General features: G+C 47.4%; 1 protein-coding gene across 3 annotated transcripts in view; it reads left to right on the forward strand.

Annotated features, from left to right (window-relative positions):
* The window catches only part of ext1c (exostoses (multiple) 1c), a 75561-nt gene that overhangs the window by 53384 nt on the left and 3875 nt on the right, over positions 1-18302 (forward strand). For all 3 annotated transcript variants that reach the window (XM_029731482.1, XM_029731481.1, XM_029731483.1), the window contains exons 3-4: positions 15072-15165; positions 17144-17251. In XM_029731482.1, coding sequence (XP_029587342.1) covers positions 15072-15165; positions 17144-17251 — 202 coding nt within the window. The remainder of the gene's footprint in view (positions 1-15071; positions 15166-17143; positions 17252-18302) is intronic.

Raw genomic sequence — 18302 nt, forward strand, 5'->3', positions numbered from 1 at the left:
TATTTGTCTCTCTTTCCTCTGTGGGTGGTGCTGGGGCTGTCCCAGAGGCATTAACAGCTGGCCACATCCTGTGCTCTCTCTTTCTGTCTCCCCCCTCTCTCTCTCTCTCTTTCTGGGAGCAGAAATATCCAGTCCTACTGCAGTATGGAATATGAATGGAGGCAGCACTGTGGGCTGTAGTGACATATGTAGACTGAACAGACAGTGCATGGTTGGAGTAGGAGTAGTACTTCTCAGACTGTATCATTACTAATACATTCTGCCATTGTTGCAGTGTGGCAGGGACAGTGCTATGACTGTCGTATGTGTTAGGATTAACGTTAAAGTCCATATGAACTGTATGATGAGTGTAGAAGTACTGTATGACAGTGGTGTGTGTGTGTGTGTGTGTGTGTGTGTGTGTGTGTGTGTGTGTGTGTGTGTGTGTGTGTGTGTGTGTGTGTGTGTGTGTGTGTGTGTGTGTGTGTGTGTGTGTGTGTGTGTGTGCTTGCTTGCATGGTATGTGTCTCAGGGTTAGCCCTTCAGTTTGTTTTGTGTTCGCTGAGCAGAGCATGCACGGTATTGACTATTTAGTTAACCCATACTGCCTGTCAGACACACACACGTCACTGACATCTGACCTTTGCACGTTGCTAGTAAGAAATGTGGTGTGGAATTAACTGACCAGCAGCCGCTGTCAATCAACTGGTCGTGCCCCCCTCCATGTGTGTCCATCTGTATCGGCTCAATACTATCCCCCTTTATTCTGCTTCATTACCTTATCAATGTTTCATATGGGGACCGTGACCACAGAGAAGGGAAGAGAGGGAGCGAGTAGGATGGAGGGATGGGGGCGAGAGGAAGGAAGGAAATTTATAGAAGAAGATGGCGGGGAAGAGAGAGGGAAGATGGAGGAGGAGAGGAGAGAGGAAAAATAAGAGAGGGAAGAAGAGGGAGAAGAGAGAGGGAAGAAGAGGGAGAAGGGGGAGGAAAGATGAGGGAGAAGGGGGAGGAAAGATGAGGGAGAAGGGGGTGGGAAGATGAGGGAGAAGAGAGAGGAAAGATGAGGGAGAAGAGAGAGGAAAGATGAGGGAGAAGAGGGAGGAAAGATGAGGGAGAAGAGGGAGGAAAGATGAGGGAGAAGAGAGAGGGAAGATTAGGGAGAAGAGAGGGAAGATGAGGGAGAAGAGGGGGAAGATGAGGGAGAAGAGAGGGGGAAGATAAGGGAGAAGAGGGGGAAGATGAGGGAGAAGAGAGGGGGAAGATGAGGGAGGAGAGAGGGGGAAGATGAGAGAGGAAAGATAAGAGAGGAAAGATGAGGAAAGATTAGGGAGAAGAGAGGGGGAAGATGAGGGAGGAGAGAGGGGGAAGATGAGAGAGGAAAGATAAGAGAGGAAAGATGAGGGAGAAGAGAGAGGAAAGATGAAGGAGAAGAGGGAGGGAAGATGAGGGAGAAGGGTGAGGGAGGATGAGGGAGAAGGGGGAGGGAGGATGAGGGAGAAGGAAGATGATGGAGAAGAGGGAGGGATGATGATGGAGAAGAGAGAGGGAAGATTATGGAGAAGAGAGAGGGAAGATGATGGAGAAGAGAGAGGGAAGATGAGGGAGAAGAGAGAGGGAACATGAGGGAGAAGAGAGAGGAACGATGAGAGAGAGGAACAATGAGGGAGAGGAAAGATGAGGGAGAAGAGAGAGGAACGATGAGGGAGAGGAAAGATGAGAGAGAAGAGAGAGGAAAGATGAGGGGGAAGATGAGGGAGGAGAGAGAGGAAAGATGAGGGAGGAGCGAGAGGAAAGATGAGGAAAGATGAGGGAGAAGAGAGAGGAAAGATGAAGGAGAAGAGGGAGGGAAGATGAGGGAGAAGGGGGAGGGAGGATGAGGGAGAAGGAAGATGATGGAGAAGAGAGAGCGAAGATGATGGAGAAGAGAGCGGGAAGATGAGGGAGAAGAGAGAGGAAAGATGAGAGAGAGGAACGATGAGGGAGAGGAAAGATGAGGGAGAAGAGAGAGGAAAGATGAGAGAGAGGAACGATGAGGGAGAGGAAAGATGAGGGAGAAGAGAGAGGAAAGATGAGGGAGAAGGGGGAGGGAAGATGAGGGAGAAGGGGGAGGGAAGATGAGGGGGAAGATGAGGGAGAAGAGAGAGGAAAGATGAGGGAGAAGAGAGGGGGAAGATGAGGGAGGGGAGAGAGGAAATATGAGGGAGAAGAGAGAGGAAAGATGAAGGAGAAGAGGGAGGGAAGATGAGGGAGAAGGGGGAGGGAGGATGAGGGAGAAGGGGGAAGGAGGATGAGGGAGAATGAAGATGATGGAGAAGAGGGAGGGAAGATGATGGAGAAGAGAGAGGGAAGATGAGGAAAGATGAGGAAAGATGAGAGAGAGGAACGATGAGGGAGAGGAAAGATGAGGGAGAAGAGAGGGAACATGAGGAAAGATGAGGAAAGATGAGAGAGAGGAACGATGAGGGAGAGGAAAGATGAGGGAGAAGAGGGAGGAAAGATGAGGGAGAAGGGGGAGGGAAGATGAGGGAGAAGGGGGAGGGAAGATGAGGGAGAAGGGGGAGGGAAGATGAGGGAGAAGGGGGAGGGAAGATGAAGGGGGAGGGAAGATGAGAGAGGAAAGATGAGGGAGAAGAGGGAGGGAAGATGAGGGAGAAGAGAGGGAAGATGATGGAGAAGAGAGAGGGAACATGAGGGAGAAGAGAGAGGAAAGATGAGAGACAGGAACGATGAGGGAGAGGAAAGATGAGGGAGAAGAGAGAGGAAAGATAAGGGGGCGGGAAGATGAGGGAGAAGGGGGAGGGAAGATGAGGGAGAAGGGGGAGGGGGAAGATGAGGGGGAAGATGAGGGAGAAGAGAGAGGGAAGATGAGGGAGAGAGGGAAGATGAAGAGAGAGGGAAAATGAGGGAGGAGAGAGACGTGGGCGAGCTCACACTTAACAAACAGACCTTCATTCGTACACGACCCACAATACCATAGTCACTGTGCTGCAGACTTTTTAAACATCATTTTGGTGATAGCCATACAACAGTAAGCCCTGGGCCTCAGCACGCCGACAGAAGCTGCCGTGCTGTGTGCACGGGCACCATCTGTGTACCATGTTTGTGTTGTGCGTGCGTGTTGCGTGGTGTGCATTTGTGTGTGTGTGTGGTCTGCCTGGTGTATGTCTGTTGAGTAGAGAAAATACATATAGATAGAAACAATTTTTAGATGTGAGTGTGCGTGTGTTTATGAGAGAGTAAAAGATACCGACAGAGGACATCGAAAATGAGATGTGTGTGTGTGTGTGTGTGTGTGTGTGTGTGGACGTGCATGCAGGCGGGAACAGTGTGTCTGTTGCCACGACTGCTCAATTAGATCCTGTTTTTCTCCAACATGGATTTCCGCCATATTTTAAGTTTAATATTTAATAACCTCAGCCCCCCCCTTGGATACAGGGGATCAGAATAGCATCTGTGAGGCGTTTGCAGACCACATGTGCATGCACACACATACAGAGCGCAAACAGAATACGCACCTCACACCGGTACACTTTATTACGGCACACTGCAGTGCACAGTGTCACAGTCTGTACGTAGGCTTTACTTCCTGTGTTACACACATCATGCACAGGAGGTTGGTGGCACCTTAATTGGGGAGGACAGGCTCGTGGTAATGGCTGGAGTGGAATGAATGGAATGGTATCAAATATACCAAACGCATGGTTTCCAGGTGTTTGATGCCGTTCCATTTGCGCCGTTCCAGCCATTATTATGAGCCGTCCTCCCCTCAGCAGCCTCCACTGACATCGTGGTTTCCCTGGACTATCTGCACTGACTCTATGCACACTCACAATACTATATTTACAGACACTATATACACACTGACTCTCTCACACAAAACCCACACACATTCACTACATACGCATGTGCACACACACCTAACACACGCGCTAACTGACAACACAAACACACACACAACGCAAACACACTATCAAGATAAAGGTAAGACCCAGATGCAGGCCGTGTCGAAGTAACAAGCAACAGGGGCAAAGGTACAGGACGGCAGGCAGGGTTAGGTCAGGCAGAGGTCGGTAATCCAGAGGTTGGGCAAAGGTAGAGGACGGCAGGCAGGGGCAGGCAGAGGGGTCAGGCGGGCGAGCTCAGGGTCAGGACAGGCAAGGGTCAAAACCAGGAGGACGAGAAAAGAGAGACTGGGGAAAAGCAAGAGCTGAATACAAAAATTGCTGGTTGACTTGACGAACTGGCAACAGACAAACACAGAACACAGGTATAAATACACTGGGGATAATGGGGAAGATGGGCGACACCTGGAGGAGGGTGGAGACAATCACAAAGACAGGTGAAACAGATCAGGGTGTGACACACACTCATGCTGCTGCTGCTACTCTGTTATTTATTTGACTCTTATTATTATCTATCCTGATGCCTAGTCACTTTACCCTGCCTTCATGTACATATCTACCTCAAATACCTTATTATTACCTATCCTGATGCCTAGTCACTTTACCCTGCCTTCATGTACATATCTACCTCAAATACCTTATTATTATCTATCCTGATGTCTAGTCACTTTACCCTGCCTTCATGTGCATATCTACCTCAAATACCTCATACCCCAGCACATTGATGTGGTACTGGTACTCCTGCTACTTGTTGGGAAGGGCTTGTAAGCAAGCATTTCATGGTAATGTCTACAACCCGTTGTATTCAGTGCATGTGACATATAAGATCTGATTTGATCAGCAATCCACATGGACCTGCTTTCTAAGAGTAGTAAGGTGCCCAACATGTAATAGGGATCGGTACAGTGATCCAAATATTCTAATATCCGAACGGCTGTTAGTATTCCATTACTTGGGAGAGCTAATTTAAAAAAAAAAAAAATGTAAGAAATAAATCTGACGGTTTTTATGAGCGCACCCCATAAAAAAAGAAGCCCCGGTAGCCTACACACGTTTCACAAGTGTAGCTTGCTGTTATTGTCTGTCATTCAGAGCAGCGCTACAGTCCGAGGCTCCATGTAAAGCAATTGTGAGATTTCTAATCAATGCAAAATGGAATTCAAATAACAGAATAAAGTTGGCTAAATGAGAAGGGGTAGGCTACAACAATCAGCGAACAGGTAGGCTGTTTCATATGGAGGAAGTTGTTGTAGACAGGCTTTAAAACACAAGTGCATTATGGGTAACGTAGTAAGTTAACTTTCGTTTTTGATGCAATTGTTGTGGTGGCGGAGATGTAGCCAAACTATGAGCCACACTCTTTTTGCTCCGTTAGACCACTAGTTCATTTTGTCATTCAGACTACCTCACGTGGTGTACAAGTTTAATAAATGTCAACTACGTCAGTGGAATTCCAGACTAACTCGTCATTAGCGGCGGATAAGATCCACAAATGTGGGAATTGCCCGGCCCTGGAGCTAGCAAGTGAGGGCTCCCCTGAGCCGTCCCGACTACGGTCTGGAGGCGAGGCAGGAAAGGTAACACTGGGGGCTCGTCCAGGATTTATCCTGCCAGCATCGTTGAGTTATTCACATTATACCGGAATATCAAAGACAGAGAGAGAGAAAAATAAAAAAAGATTCAGACTTTCACGAGGTAACGGCTAACGAAGTTAATCATCATTGTTCAAGTAGTGGCTGACGTTCTCAATAAAGTTGTAAAATGGCGGCTACACGCATGAAATCTGTTATTACGAGAAAGAATTGACCTGAGGATTCAACATGCTACTCAAACCCAATCATATTGCTAACTACAGTGAATGAAGACGCATTCACAAATCTCATTTGCCAACTGGATGAACGAATTTGATGTTGCAAATGCTAACATTAACTGCAATCCAATTTTGCCAAGTTCAGATGTAGCTAATATGCAGCCAGCTGCAATTAATATGGCTGACTCGTGCCTTGAGTCAAAGATGTCTCCTCAACGGCCAAGGAGAGGAGCAAATCCATTCAAGTCTCGTGAAAAACAGAAATGTGGGGTGGGTGACAGTGGAATCGAATCACAGCAAAGTCACAACCAAAACTATGCCAGCTGGCATGCTAGATGCTCACCTGAAAATTGTATCTCTGGAAATGTGTTTCAACCAACTACTGAAATGCCGTATACTCCATGCACTAAACCTTTCAACTCTGCCAACCACAGACTCTATGCAGCAAGTACACCTGTAGATGCTGCTTACTCCCATTACTCATGCAGGACGCCAGCAGCTCTGCCCTCCACTCCAGCCATGCATCCTGTGTAAAACCACCACTCACAGTTGCAGGACACCCATCGATGTATCTGGCGTGTGATGCTCTGCCCACTGAAGGTCATGAAATGTGCTGTTATGAAAAACGAACAGTCTCACCCCAGGCGAGCAAGATCCAGTTCACATTCAGGCATCCCCGGCGTGTACATTATGATATCTCATCTGACAGTCAGGACGAATACGCTACTTAGAAGCAGAGGATCCCCACACTACGACCAGGTCAATTTGATGGTTAGGGCTCATGGAAAGAGGTATATATTCTTTTAGACAGTGGGGCACAGAGAAATGTGCTGCCTTGGCGCTGTTACAACACCATTCACCCAGATGTTAAACCTCCAACTCCAGCTATCGACTGCATTCTCAGCAGGGCATTGGTCCTGTAAATGTCAAAGTCTTTGGAGAAGTTCACCTGCCCATTCAGGTTGGTACAGTGAGTATTAACTTCATCGTTGCAGACGTGGCGGAGAGTATACCGATGCCATCCTCGGTCATCCATTCCAGGAGCAGTCACGGGGAAGCCTTGATTTCGGCAGGCTTAGGATTGTGCTGTTTGGTGAACAGGTGCCCTACTTCAGACCGAAGGTGAATGTCGTAAGAATAGCACGCACAGCCGTTTTCAAATCAGGGTGTGAGTACATCGTGCCGAGGAACGCACACTTCCGTGAACCTGTCAGAGGTGACGTGGTGCTGAGCCCAACTAAAGGATTCATTGAGAAGCATAGGCCAATAACCAAATCCCCATCAGGCTTTACAACCCAGGAACAGAGTCAGTGAAAGTAAAGAAGGGCGTTATCGCCAGAATCCGTTCGGGCAGCAGATGTTGTTCAGCCCACTGAACTAGTCTCGTCTCCCCAGCGGTTTCTTCTCACTTACAGTAGGTGTATGCGGAGAGCTCTGCTGCACTAAGTACAGACGAACAAGGCAGGCTGGCTCAACTCCTTAGTGCCTATGGGGACGTCTTCTCTACTGCACCCACTGATCTTGGTCGCACTGGTCTTGTACAGCATGACATTCAGAAACCGTGGCGGATGGCACTGGAAAAGTAGCTCAATGCAGACCAGCAAATTCTTGAAACTGGAGTAGCCTCTCCAAGCTACGGCAGCTGGGCTTCACCAACAGTCATGGTACGCAAAAAGGACCAGACATACCATCAATGTGTGGACTACAGGGCCCTAAATGAGTGTACTGTTAAGAATGCATATCCACTTCCCCGTATCCAAGACACTCTAGATACCCCGTCGATGGCCAAATGGTTTAGCATGGACTTAGCGTCAGGCTACTGGCAGGTAGAGCTTACTCCCAGGGCCCGTAAAGCGTCCGCTTTCTGCAGCAGGAAGGGCCTCTATGAGTGGAATGTGATGCATTTTGGGCTCTGTAATGCACCAGCGACGTTTCAACTGCTAATGGACCGTGTCCTGGCCGGAATGCAATGGGCGACCTACCTAGTATATCTAGATGATATCATCATCCTGGGAAGGGATGTCACGGAGATGCTCCAATGCCTGGCAGTGTTCTGTCGGCTCGCCAAGCCAACCTGAAATTGAAACCCTCCAAGTGCTGTCTCTTCCGCCAACAGGTAACCTACCTTGGACACATCGTTTCCGAACACGGCATCGCCACAGAAAATTCGGAAAGTCCAAGAATGGCTCCAGCCTACCTGTGTTTCAGAAGTCCGTCAGTTCGTCGTTCTGGCCTCGGACTAGCAACAATTTGTCAAAGATTCTGCTGCTGTAGCCAAGCCCCTTCATGAGCTTACAGAGAAGCATGCTCGTTTCCGGTGGACGCCAGAGTGCCAGGTGGCGTTTAAAGAATTAAAGAAGCTACTCACCACCACGCCCGTCTTGGGCTCTCCACTCGACAACGGCGACCTCATCCCTGACACAGATGCCAGCAACTTCAGCATTGGAGCCGTCTTGTCCCAGATGCAGGACAGTGAGGAACGCGTACTAGCGTATGGGAGCCGGCGGCTGTCCTCCACCAAAACTATTGTACTACACGGAGGGAACTACTGGCAGTAGTGGAGTTCACTACACACCTGCTCAGAAGACTCTTCATTGTGCACATTTACCACAGCAGCCTTTGGTGGCTCATAAGGATGAAAGAACCAGAAGTTCGACTAGCGAGGTGGCACGAGAAGTTTGTGGAGCATAACTTCAAGGTCATACATTGTCCAGGACGCCACCATGAAAATGCTGACGTCCTGTCCAAGAGGCCCTGCCGCCAGACTTACCCCTGCATTATACAGGACCCTACCCAGAACAATGACTGTTTCAGGCACCAGGAAGTGCAGTATGACCTTGGCCCCAGCATAGCTGATTACGCTCTGGAAGCTACTTTATGGAGCTCCGCTCCGTGGGGATAGGAGAAGACCCCATCCTACAGCCTGCACTCTTTGGAGCTTCTGGAGCTGCCTTCGACATGGAGTCATCGGCGTGGGTCATCGGGACAGTGAAGATGACATGTCGGACGTGGAAAATATTTGCCTCACCGACGCAAGTGACACTGTTCTCTTCCATGGATGGACTACTGAGAAATTACGTCAGGCTCGGATAGCTGACTCTGACATGGGCACCGTCAAGAGACGGCTCGAGGAAGTACAGGAACGCCCATCGTGGGGGGATGTCGCCTTTCGGGCCAGCGACTAAGGCATATTGGAGCCAGTGGAAGAGACTTTATGTCAAGGACGGCATTCTCTTACGGCACTTCTACTGTACCGAAGGCGCAGTGTTTTACCCACAGATACTCCTACCTCATGTGTTCCGGACGGACATCGTGAAGCAGATGCACGACAGCCCTGTAGGCGGTCATTTTGGCGTGGAACGCACACTTGCCCGACTGCAGACAAGATACTACTGGTACCGAAGGAGAGTGGATGTCACACTATGGTGTCGTACATGTACCAGCTGTGCCGCTAAAGCCAGACCTCCGAGGAAGCCCCAAGCACCTATGGGCACTGTCCGCATGGGAGTACCTATGGAGAAGATCAATGGCGATCTCATAGGCCCCATGAACGAGAGAGAACGCTACAATCGCCACATATTGGTGGTTCAAGACTATTTCACAAACTGGGTACAAGCTCATACATTCAAGTGCATCCATACCACGTGCACACACACTGGTAGACAAATGCATTCATGCGTTTCACACACATAAAGAACATTTAGATATTAGATCACGGTAACTTACTGTATATCCCACACCCATGATAGGCATTTGAAAAACGCTCACACGCACACTTAACGTACCCCTGCAAGCAAACATGTACGCGCGCACAGACGTACACACACACACACTCAATGGGTCATGACGATGGAGTACAGAAGGGAGACATGCTCCATGTCCCGTTAGCAGACAGAGAACAGTCTGTTAATACTGGCCCTGCTCCACACACACACACAAACACACACGTTTTGTTCTTCAAACCTCGTGGGGACCTAAAATTGATTTCCATTCAAAATCCTATTTTCCCTAACCCCTAAACCTAACCTTAACCCATAAACCAAAACCCTAAACATAATCACTTACCCTAACCCTAATTGTAACCATAAACCTAACACCTGAGCTTAAAATAGTGTTTGTCCCCACGAGGGAGAATTTTCCTTGTTTTACTATCCTTGTGGGGACTTTAGGGGACTTTAGGTCCCCACAAGGATAGAAGAACCAACACACACACTTACTCACTCATTCAATAGGAAAGGAAAAGAGAGTGAGAGAGTACGACAGAGAGAGAGAGAGAGAATAACAGAGAGCGAAAGAGCCTGTTCGTTTGTTCTTGGAAACAAACTGCTGTTAAATGATTTATTTGTTCCCTTGCATTAAGTAAATTCCCTCATTAAAAAACAGCAGCGAACAAATCAGCATGACCCAGAGTGGGATGAAGTAGGTCGCCAGCGACAGGCTCACTCCACTCCCACCACATGCTGGGGAGAGCTCGAGCTCTCTCTCTCTCTCTCTCTCTCTCTCTCTCTCTCTCTCTCTCTCTCTCTCTCTCTCTCTCTCTCTCTCTCTCTCTCTCTCTCTCTCTCTCTCTGTTTCTCTCTAATGGGTAAGTGGCTATACAAGTACATCCAAACAGACGTTATACACACTTGCATGAGAAATAACGCATATTAGCTCGTATCCACTAACTGTCGGACAAAGCCTCCGATTTGAGAAGATATAAGCGTGTACTGTACATAAGCACACAGACAGAAACACACGCACACACATATGCACTTGCACGCACACACACACTGCAGTTTCAGCAGAACTGGCTAAGCTCCGTCAACAGGTGGAAAACAGGACAACATCGTAGTATAGCAGTGGCAAACGGAAAACGATGCACCCTTTCACTACCCTAATTCTCTAGGGTGTTTGTGTACATCATGTGGTTGTGTTATTTGTGTGCGAGGGTGAAATCTTGTGTGTATGTATGTGTGTGAGCCTGTGTGTGTGTGTGTGTGCTTGCTGGTGGATGTTTGCATACATTATGTGAATGTGTGTTGTGCTGCAAGTGTTAGTTTGTGTGTGCACATTTCCGTGTGTGAGCGGATTTGTATGTATGTATACACCACAACCTTGATAGTGACACTCATACAACAGTTCCCCGAGAAACTCACACCAAGATCCCAATCAATGCTAACATCAGCGCCTGTATCTCATCACTCACAGAGTGGTAAATAAACAACGGTCGGTACAGTCGAGACAGAGACAGACTAGATTAGCGGCGGCCATATTTTATGCTTGAGCGTGTAAACAAGACTGTTGCCAGCAGAGCAGGAGAGACGAGGATATAGGAACTCTTTCATAAGAAACGTGTTTATTTACTTAGAGCAGTGAGCAACATGATGGGCTGTTAAAAAGGTTCCACTGGCTTGATAATAGCTTACATTTCTGAGGTATTTTTTGCTGGGTTTCAACGTGTTTTACATTTAGAGGGTTGGGCTTGTGGGGAGGTCACCTGAGCTACCAGAACTGTGAAGGACCCACCTGGGTGATGCATGGTACCCATTTTGTACCAGAATGCACTCCAAACATTGGCAGCTTGCCACAGTTGGTTGGGAACATTGGGTTATTTTGGTAGCTCTGGGGGCATTTCTAATGCTTACTATGCACTGATTTCAGATCACTCTGTCAACTCCCATCATAACCTGAAAAGTTAATTTCCACCCTTAACAACTGATTTATGATCAATTCGCTCTACCCACAGCCCTAACCATCTTAATTACGAACATAACAACACAACTGCCCCATACCAGTTCTTAACACAAAACCACACTCACCTTAACCCAGAGGGGATGCTGGTGCCTGAACAAGTCATGACCTTTCACATCCAAAACATTGTAGGAATGATATCCATTCAGATGCCAGAATGACCACAAGTATAAACATACATAGAGAGCCAATACACTACAACACTCCCTACCGAGTTTCAAACTGCCTCTGGAAGCAACGTTATGGTCTGGGACTGTTTTTCACGGTTCGGGCTTGGACCCTTAGTTCCATTGATTCTAGACGATTCTGTGCTTCCAACTTTGTGGCAACAGTTTGTGGAAGGTTCTTTCCTGACAGCGCACAAAGCGAGGTCCATACAGAAATGGTTTGTCGATCGGTGTGGAAGAACTTGACTGGCCTGCACAGAGCCCTGACCTCAAACCCATCGAACACATTTGGAATGAATTGCTAATGCTCTTGTGGCTGAATGGAAGCACATCCCTGTTCCAACATCAAGTGGAAAGCTGTTATAGCAGCAAAGGGGGGGGGGGACACGACCAACTCCATATTAATGCCCATGATTTTGGAATGAGATGTTCAACATGTAGTGTATGTTGCTGGAATGGAGCAACTCATTGTGTCAAATGTTTTGAGATCTGTATAATGCACGTCAAATAAAGTTGGATTGGATTTGATTAAAAGCCATACGTTCCATTCCAAGGCTATCATCCCCATCTGCCTATACCAGAGAGAACAAAGTATTTCACTTTTTGACCACTAACTCAATTATAATCCCACACCATTAACCTTAACCATCTACCCTTACTTATACTTTGAAATTATGAACATAAACAGTTCATGTACCATCTTAGTTGGCAATATTGCCACTTTATATCATGGTTTCTAGCATGGTTTTCTAACAACAGCCTCAAGTCAAGTCCTGAGAGGAATGTGTACAGAATATGGGTAATGTTAAGTTGCAGTTACAGTTGGATTTGATAGAATGTCTTTCGGTGTGACTGACTGACTCCTTTTTAAAATACAAACTATAGAAGCTGACCCTGTGTGGGTCAAACCAATAGAGACGTTTGTTTTTCTTCCCAAAACACAGTCCATGTAGTTCATGCAACAGTCAGTGGCAATGGAATGGTATAGCTAAGATGTGGCCATGTCTTCCTGTTGGACTCCAACACAAACACAATAAATCAAATCAAATGTATCTATATAGCCCTTCTTACATCAGCTGATATCTCATAGTGCTGTACAGAAACCCAGCCTAAAACCCCAAATAGCAAGTAATGCAGGTGTAGAAGCACGGTGGCTAGGAAAAACTCCCTAGAAAGGCCAAAACCTAGGAAGCACGGCCAGGTGGACTGGGGACAGCAAGGAGTCATCATGCCAGGTAGTCCTGAGGCATGGTCCTAGGGCTCAGGTCCTCTGAGAGAAAGAAAGAGACAATTAGAGAGAGCATACTTAAATTCACACAGGACACCGGATAAGACAGGAGAAATACTCCAGATATAACAGACTGACCCTAGCCCCCCGACACATAAACTACTGCAGCATAAATACTGGAGGCTGAGACAGGAGGGGTCAGAAGACACTGTGGCCCCATCCGATGATACCCCCGGACAGGGCCAAACAGGCAGGATATAACCCCACCCACTTTGCCAAAGCACAGCCCCCACACCACTAGAGGGATATCTTCAACCACCAACTTACCATCCTGAGAGAAGGCCGAGTATAGCCCACAAAGATCTCTGCCAAGTCACAACCCAAAGGGGGGCGCCAACCCAGACAGGAAGACCACGTCAGTGACTCAACCCACTCAAGTGACGCACCCCTCCTAGGGACGGCATGGAAGAACACCAGTAAGCCAGTGACTCAGCCCCTGTAATAGGGTTAGAGGCAGAGAATCGCAGTGGAGAGAGGGGAACCGGCCAGGCAGAGACAGCAAGGGTGGTTCGTTGCTCCAGTGCCTTTCTGTTCACCTTCACACTCCTGGGCCAGACTACACTCAATCATAGGACCTACTGAAGAGATGAGTCTTCAGAAAAGACTTAAAGGTTGAGACCGAGTCTGCGTCTCTCACATGGGTAGGCAGACCATTCCAAAAAAATGGAGCTCTATAGGAGAAAGCCCTGCCTCCAGCTGTTTGCTTAGAAATTCTAGGGACAATTAGGAGGCCTGCGTCTTGTGACCGTAGCGTACGTGTAGGTGTGTACGGCAGGACCAAATCGGAAAGATAGGTAGGAGCAAGCCCATGTAATGCTTTGTAGGTTAGCAGTAAAACCTTGAAATCAGCCCTTGCCTTAACAGGAAGCCAGTGTAGGGAGGCTAGCACTGGAGTAATATGATCACATTTTTGGGTTCTAGTCAGGATTCTAGCAACCGTATTTAGCACTAACTGAAGTTAATTTAGTGAAGTTAATTTAGCATTGCAGTAGTCCAACCTAGAAGTAACAAAAGCATGGATAAATTTTTCTGCATCATTTTTGGACAGAAGGTTTCTGATTTTTGCAATGTTACGTAGATGGAAAAAAGCTGTCCTTGAAACAGTCTTGATATGTTCTTCAAAAGAGAGATCAGGGTCCAGAGCAACGCCGAGGTCCTTCACAGTTTTATTTGAGACGACTGTACAACCATCAAGATGAATTGTCAGATTCAACAGAAGATCGCTTTGTTTCTTGGGACCTAGAACAAGCATCTCTGTTTTGTCCGAGTTTAAAAGTACAGAATACAGAATTGTATTATGTAACAGATCCAGTTATTCAGAAAGCCCTTTTTACATATACAGGGCTATACAGAAACCCAGCCTAAAACCCCAAACATTGCAGATGTAGAAGCACGTTGGCTAGGAAAAACTACCTAGAAAGACAGGAACGAACCAGGCTCTGAGGGGTGGCCAGTCCTCTTCTGGCTGTGCCTGGTGGAGATTGGGGTAAGGAAAGGGGGATACCTAGTCAGTTGTACAACTGAATGCATTCAAATGAAATGTGTCTTCTGCATTTAAACCAACCCCTCTGAATCAGAGAGGTGCGGGGGGCTGCCATAATCGGCGCCCGGGGAACAGTGGGTTGACTGCCTTGCTCAGGGGCAGAACGACTGATTTTTACCTTGTCAACTCGGGGATTCGATCCAGCAACCTTTCGGTTACTGGCCCAACGCTCTAACCACTAGGCTACCTGTCGATTTATACAAATACAGATTGTTCTTCAAGATGTTCAAATGTTAGTTCGGTAGATGACCAGCAGGGTCAAATAATAATCACAGTGGTCGTAGAGGGCGCAGCAGGTCAGTACCTCAGGAGTAAATGTCAGTTGACTTTTCAAAACCAGGGTCGAACAGCATATTGAGTGTGTGTGTGTTTGCTTGTGCGTGTCTCATTCCCCAGCGAGAATTTTGCCCAAACACTATTGAGTAGGTCTTTTTACAAAAGACTAATGTCAATAGGACTCTCTTGACCCTACCGTAATAGTCTTTTGTCTCTATGACCTCTTGTCTTCATGGTCGAAATGGAGCCTTTGTAAAAGTGAATGCTGTTCCTGCCGTAAAAGTGCGAGCAGAATTTGTTTGTCCTCCAACACTAACTCTCCATCCCACTTTCTTTCTTTCTTTCTTTCTTTCTTTCTTTCTTGCCTCAGGTTTGATTACCAGGAGCTGCTCCACAACTCCACCTTCTGCCTGGTTCCTCGGGGGCGTCGCCTGGGCTCCTTTCGCTTCCTAGAGTCTCTACAGGTAGGATGCTAAATACGGATCACAACACCCTAGCATGGTCCTAGAAGAATGCCAAATACACTGGCATGGTCGCAGATATGTGATTTGTTTGTGCCGTCTTGCCCAACTCCTATGACCAACTCCTGGGACCAAGCTACGAGTACGAATACACCTCTGAACTAGCAAGATTATGCATTGACGTGTATTGCGTTAGCAGTTACACTATTAGTATCATAGCCACACTGTCGTATGAAGATCCTTATGTGCTCTAGCGTTTTAAGGTTTTAAGGTTTTAAGGTGTTAACCATCATGGTGGTGTTGAGTGATTTGCAAAAAAAAAAGGGGGGGGTATTTAGTAAATATAACATTGAAAGGGTTTATCTTTCATCAAACTCAGCTTCAATAAACCATGTAGTTAAAGAAATAATGATATGGTACAAACTGTGTGGAATTACCACCCATGTTGATGTTTTGGTGATGGTGCCGTGTTCATGGTTTTACCTACCAATGAACCTCCCAGACTTTTGTGTTCCCTGGCCCTCTCCCTCTCTTTCCTTCTCTCTCACTGAGTCTCTCAATGGTCCGGAAGCTTTCATAGGGTTGCCAGCCTGCCACACTGCTGATCTAAGCTGAATGGGCAAATCCACTGAACGCAGGGCTTGGCAGGGAAGCTCACTCTCACACAGCTAACTCATTCCTCCTCCGCACTCACTCCCCCGCTCTCTCCCTCCCCTCTATTCCTCTGTCTCCTTTGCTTTTCCATTCAGGCCAGTCTGAGATTTGTAAGATCTCCTTTTACTTTTCGTGCCAGCCCACAAAAGAACGTGCAATTACCAGTGTGGTAGGAAACTTACTGTCTGCGTTCCAACTCTTGGTGCACACAGACACACATGCACACTAACCCTGATGCTCCTCTCTTCATCTCCCAATGTAAACAACCAAGAAACAACAACACACATATGCCCACATGCTGAGCTGCACTGGGATCTAGACAGGGGAATACTTCTTAGTCAGTCCGCTTCACAGCACCATATCTCTGGGGAAGTGGCTCAGGCGAGCCCCAGGCTTCACGTCAGCTCTGGAGGCCTCAACATCTGGCTTGACCCTGTTACCTGGAGCGTAGCCTAGCGTATCTGAGCGTCGTCTGCATGGCTGCCTTGGTGAGGGCTGGTCTCTGGTGAGGCAACTAGTGGAGCTTCAAACCGCCAGAGGGGGAATCTCAGTCGGAGTCGTCTGATCTCAGTCTTTAGCTGGTTCTGGCTGCTCTCTTGCGATTTAATTAGAAAAGTAAATAAAACCATCAACACCCAGGACCGCAGCTTGGAGGGAGAGGGAGGGAGAGAGATTGAAGGAGGGAGCTGAAAAAAAAGAAAAGTAGAACAACATCAAAAACCTGGCCGTCAGTAAACAAGGGGATACGGCAACATCAAACTCAGCTTAAAAAAAACATGATGTATTATATACCCCTCCTCTCTCTCCATTTCTCTCTTTCTCTCGACATCCTCTCTGTGTAGTGTACTTAATTAGCAGTCTAGGGGTCTGTTAAATCTGTGTGTGTGTGTGTGTGTGTGTGTGTGAGAGACGTAGCAGAAATGTGATCTCTTTTTCTCTAGGGCCTCAAGGGGCTCCTGGGACTGGCAAGATAGTAGCTGTGACTCATGCAACCTCCCCACGAGAGTGACACACACACACACACACGCACACGCACACACACACGTCATCGATTTCATTATCTGCTCAGACTGCCTTATTGAAGTACCAGCTGCTACTATGGTGGTATGTGTCAGAGACGAAGACCGGAAATCTAGACGACATATTTATATTGAAAAATGGCCTGTCTACCACAAGCAGAGCAGATGAACAACGGTAGCTTTACCACTGACCGTGTCCGTTTATGTTCTTGTCACGCTGACCCACCCATTTCCCAGGTGATAGATTCTCTTACGCGTACATCTGCTGAGAACAGAGTATTCCGTCTATTCTCTCTCGCCGTCTCTAGGCGGCGTGTATTCCGGTGTTGCTCAGTAATGGTTGGGAGCTGCCCTTCTCTGATGTCATCCAGTGGAACCAGGCTGTCATAGAAGGAGATGAGCGATTGCTACTGCAGGTAACACACACACATGCGCGCATGCGCGTCTCGCACATTCACAACAGGTCTGGAATCGATTCTGTTTGCTCGCATGTACACACACACACACTCCTCCCCCTCACACACACACGTGCCCCGGTGGTTAGGGATTTAGAAATGTAATTTTGAGGGAATAAAGCTGGTGACAGGAGGTTGAATGGGTCCAAGCACATCAGAGAGTCAGGAGACCATTGAGAGGTGAATCTCTCTTTCAGATCTAGAGATGTGAGCGAGATGAGATAGGAAAGGAGGAGGGAGGCCCTTTGCTTCCTCAGGTCCCGATCATTAGAAGAGCTGGTATACGGTAGACTAGGTTCTAGGTGGAGTCAACAGGTTACCTGACTGGCCTTTTAACACCACTGTAGACGATGCAGACTTCCCTGCTGGGCTAACTTGATTTAATTCTAATCAAATCACATGGCCATTTAGCGGATGTTTTTTATCCGAAGTAATCGCCTGGCGTAGGCTTACAGGCTAGGTGAGTCTACTCGGTACGTTCCCTATTTCTTCAGCTAGCCGACACATTCATAGTAGTTTAGTTTAGGAGAATGAACGGGGTGCATTTGGGCTATTTTCATATGGTGCCAATGGAGCGACCCCTTTTACTTTCCTCTACTAGAGCCTAGTGTCATCATGGAACATGGAACCTGCCTGAAATGTTGGTTTCAGGTAAGCCATGTGCTGTAAACAGATGTAGGTGAGCTAGGATAGCTGCCAGGCACCTTTCCTGAACCCAAGCTCTCCCTCTTGCAAAACAATACCATTGATAGGGGATTTGACTCTGGATTGGTTGAGATAATGTGGCTAGTTCCTGATCACTTTCCCTGTCTTCCTCCATAGTAAAGGTTATTGACAGTCAGTGGGTTGAGTCAAGAGCTAGGGGCTGTTTAAGTGGTTCAAAAGGTTTACAGGTAAAAAAATTTAACATACTGTAAGAAAATGGTATTCTTTTACCAGGCAGTGTAGAGAGCAGTGTCGTTCTCTGAGGTACATTTCATCCTGAAGATTCTGATTGTTTTATCGCGTTGAA

The sequence above is a fragment of the Salmo trutta genome, chromosome 34 (genome assembly GCF_901001165.1).
Source record: "Salmo trutta chromosome 34, fSalTru1.1, whole genome shotgun sequence".
Classification (NCBI taxonomy): domain Eukaryota; kingdom Metazoa; phylum Chordata; class Actinopteri; order Salmoniformes; family Salmonidae; genus Salmo; species Salmo trutta.